The 4,459-nt window shown below is 47.0% G+C and overlaps 1 protein-coding gene across 1 annotated transcript in view; it reads right to left on the bottom strand.

Annotated features, from left to right (window-relative positions):
* The window catches only part of LOC132467471 (potassium channel subfamily T member 1-like), a 63,704-nt gene extending 59,245 nt beyond the window's left edge, over positions 1–4,459 (bottom strand). Inside the window, 1 exon segment of the mRNA XM_060064784.1 lies at positions 3,767–4,459. Within this exon segment, the coding sequence (XP_059920767.1) occupies positions 3,767–3,915 (149 nt within the window). The 5' untranslated portion in view covers positions 3,916–4,459.

Genomic DNA, 4,459 nt, shown 5'->3' with positions numbered 1-4,459 from the left:
AAACTAATCCACAAAGGAATCCCTTCCCTCTTTGGTCCCCCCTCCCTATGGAGAGGAGTTTCTCCACCACTTAGAAGTGTTGCATTTCACACAAATGTGATTGACAATCAAACATGATTCCCCGACCAATCACGGAAGAGATGTCCTGATTGGTTAGATTAGCACTGAGTGGTTTATAATCTAAATTGTCAGACACAGAGGCAGGCACAGTAAACTAGAACGAAATATTCTCACAGCACTTTACCCTGAATAATAGCTGACAGGTTGCTAGGCTATTTGTAAAACAATTACACAAAAATAATAGCTCTTAATTCTTACCTACAGCAGCTTTAAGAACATGGCTCGGTAACTCACAGATGACAGGGTGGTGTAATCAATCAGTTGATGTTCCTGATAGCTGTCTCTCACTCCTCTTCCCATCACCTCGCCTACAGATATCTGTCTCTCAGTCCTCTCACTCCTCCCATCACCTCGTCCTCTGATCTGTCTCTCACTCCTCCTCCCATCGCCTCATCCTCTGATCTGTCTCTCACTCCTCCCATCGCCTCATCCTCTGATCTGTCTCTCACTCCTCCCATCGCCTCATCCTCTGATATCTGTCTCACTCTTTCTCCCATCACCTCGTCCTCTGATATCTGTCTCACTCTTTCTCCCATCACCCCCTTCCTCTGATCTGTCTCTCACTCCTCCCATCACCCCCTCCTCTGATCTGTCTCTCACTCCTCCCATCACCTCGTCCTCTGATATCTGTCTCACTCCTTCTCCCATCACCTCGTCCTCTGATATCTCTCTCACTCCTCCTCCCATCACCTCTTCCTCTGATACCTGTCTCTCCCGCCTCCAATGATCTCGTCCTGTTATACCTGTCTTTCACTCCTCCTCTCATCACCTCGGCCTCCTATCCCGTTGTCCGCCGGGCAGATGGACACCCTTATTACATTTGATCTCCCATCTAAAGCACTCTGTTCCCGGGCAACATCCCGGCCCACCTATCTGTCCTGACAGCCCGGCAGCTCCGCTCCGGGACCGTGGATGGAGATGGAGGAGATAGGTGGAGACAGATGGAGAGGTGGCGTGACGAATAAGGGAACGTTTGGAGGAAGAGAGAGGAGGAGGTGAGACTGATTGTCTAGAGAACACAAATGATGACTGTTTTAGTCTTATGGTGCAAAAACAACCAATGCACCCAAAATCGTATTCCTCAGCTCTGCAGGAGTCTACATCTCCAGGCGACTGCATAAGAATCAAAATGGTTCCTACATAAACGCTGGATTATCACAATTATGTGCACCCTTCGGCGTTATGTACACACTTCTACATGCTGGATCCCCACATACACGTATTAATAATGCATGCATAAAAGTGCTCTGATGATGCAGCTGTAAAATGTAATCAATTTATGTTCCGCGGGCCACGTTGTTCTCTCATTCCTCATCCTAATTACTCGGGAACAACGGATGCAGTGGCGAGAGCCCTTAGGTACGTGGTATGATGAGATGAAGACATATGCGTGTAGTGTCCTCATGTGCCCTTCCAGTCAGTGATCAGTGATAATGTTTTGGTAGCCATAGAGCCGTTCCTCCACCTGCTCAGGATGGCAGAACATCTCATAAAAAACAGACTCATAATTCATATGAATATGCTATTATATCATTACCACATTATTCATATATGAATATATAAAATGCTAAAAGGCAAAAGGTGTTATAACAACAACAGTTACTTTGCGGTAATACATGTCTCTATTAACTGGGATGTTGCTAGAACCACAGCACCACTCACATTGGGGCCTGGTTACCATAACATTTGCAGAGCCTTCCCAGTTGGTTGAGCAAGGCATTAACGCCGCCAGTGTTGGTGGTTCCATTCCCACTTAACCATCCATCCATAGACTGGTAGGGTGTAGAGAGCTATACTATACACCACACTGGCACACAACCAAAGATGCCTCTGCGTGGCTGAATAATATGGGGTACAGGATTCTGAAGACCATGGCAACAACACAGTGCCCTATTTATAGGTACTCTTACTTTAGAAAAAGGAAGACTATGGTGCTTGGCCCCGAAGGCACGTTGGCATTGACAATATGACCACAGCCGCTTCAGATACCAGTGAATAAGAAGGTCAAATATTGAATTACACTAGCCTTCTTGATTAAACTACACTAGCCTTGTGGGATGAACTACGCTAGCCTTGTGGGTGAAATTATGCTAGTTACTTCTGAATCAGGACCTAATGTGTGTGTGTGTGTGTGTGTGTGTGTGTGTGTGTGTGTGTGTGTGTGTGTGTGTGTGTGTGTGTGTGTGTGTGTGTGTGTGTGTGTGTGTGTGTGTGTGTGTGTGTTAGAGCATGCCAAATGCATATTAATGAGAAGCCGTGAAGCAGAACTATTTTTAGTTAGTTTTCAGTTATGGGATTAGTATACTAAAAAAAGAGAACTGGGTATTTACATAACTGTAGGTCAATATATGTCATACTATAGACATATATTGTATGACATATATTTTACATATATTACATAAACATCAAGTTTTACAAATATTAACCATAGGGAACTTTGATATTATAAAATCTCCATTTTCACGTTGAACCTTGTAAGATATAAAAATGATGCTGACCCATAAATTCACAATTGCCTCCTAATTGATTTTAGATTAAATTAATTAATACTTCCTAAGCGTGGATATGATGCATGCTATAAATACTGACACTGCATTGCCGTGTGTTACTTTTTGAAACGGTTCCAAAAGATAGGCCTACCCTGAATCAATAAATTCACCAACAGACGAACCCTTTTTTACCAGAATTATTATCACTATAAATGATTAACCTACTTTGACAATCACATCCCAGCCTTTCTCTGGTCCTAACGTCAAATGCATGACTGGTGCATGAACGATGGACACACCTGAGCGGCGGGATGACCACAAATCACACACAGTTTGCATTGCAAACCCTCCAATGAATCGCAGCCATCGACTCCCTCCAGCAGAGCGGCTGAAGCACCACGACCACAAACGCATTCATCTGTAATTACGATGCAGCATCCCCCCCAATGATGTAACAGACGATCACTGCCGTGAATCCCATTGAATAATCAGTGGGACACACACACACACGCACACACGCACGCACGCAGGCAGGCACGCACGCACGCACGCACACACACACACACACACACACACACACACACACACACACACACACACACACACACACACACACACACACACACACACACACACACACACACACACACACACACACACACACACACACACACAGGCATCCTTAACACGCATTGTGAGTATGATGAAAGCGAGGGGCGCTAAATCAGCTGGGAATGAACCGGGATGATGGGGACACCGGGCTTGGGCAGACGGGTTATGTCATTTTACGCTCCGATGAATCAACTTCGATAGCCTACTGACAGTGACACTCGGTGCTTTATACATGATGATGGTCACGGTGCTGATGAGGACGAGGATGATGATGATAATGATGGATATGATGATGAGACAGTATCATATTAAAAAGCAAGACTATAGCGTGGATGATCCATCAACCGAGTTGTTGTGGAGACTTTAGTGCCACATGCATGCGCTGCGGCACCGCTGACGTTACGCGGACGAGGCTGCTGCTGCTGCAGGTTTGCAGCCCGACTGCTTTGCGATGCATGCTTCTCGATGCAGTCGGGCTACAGGTTTGCAGCCCGACTGCATCGAGAAGCATGCATGTCTCCGTGCAGGATCTGCGGTGGCCGTACCTCTGGCCCGTATCGCTCCCGAAGGAACCCATGGTCCGGGCCGCCATCGACGGGTTTACCCAGGTGGGCTCCGGGGGGGTCTTTTGCACCTCGGTCTTGACGTCTGGGTCTATCTCCGAGGGCGACGGAGTGAGTTTAGCGCCTGCCATGCCTGCCTCCCCCTCCTCGCTTCCTCCCCAAATATCAATCCAAGATAATCAGGCTACGCGACCGGTCTGTTCCTCCGTGTGTCACGAAGGGCTCAGGAACCAGAGATCCGCGTCCTCATCTCTTTTCGCAAGAAGCAAAGTGAAGCAGAAGAAGCAGAGGAAGAGGATGATGAAGAGGAGGAAGAGTCTTTCCGTCTCCGCTGGTTGCGTTAGAGACGCAGAGGGTGGACGTCTGAGCCTCTCCCGCCAGCAGAGCCCTCCATCCTCCATCCATCGCGTCGTCACAGCACCACGTCAACCAGCCAGACCCAGACCCCCGCAGAGAAACCCCGTTATTAACGACCACCGTTTGATTTAACAGTCAGCGCTACGTTGGATTAATCTAGGAGGAGTGATCAATAACCCGTCTATCAATCGATCGATATCGGGCTGTCAGCTAAAAGACTCATCAGAGATGTAGATACGCCCGGAATAGGTTAATATCATATGACCCAACGTGACATTAAACCCTATTCCTTTATAGGCTACTTTTTTTTTATGCAAT

The sequence above is a fragment of the Gadus macrocephalus genome, chromosome 11, assembly GCF_031168955.1.
Source record: "Gadus macrocephalus chromosome 11, ASM3116895v1".
NCBI classification, from domain to species: domain Eukaryota; kingdom Metazoa; phylum Chordata; class Actinopteri; order Gadiformes; family Gadidae; genus Gadus; species Gadus macrocephalus.
Note: the sequence above shows the minus strand (reverse complement) of the source record. Positions and strands in the feature narration are given on the sequence as shown.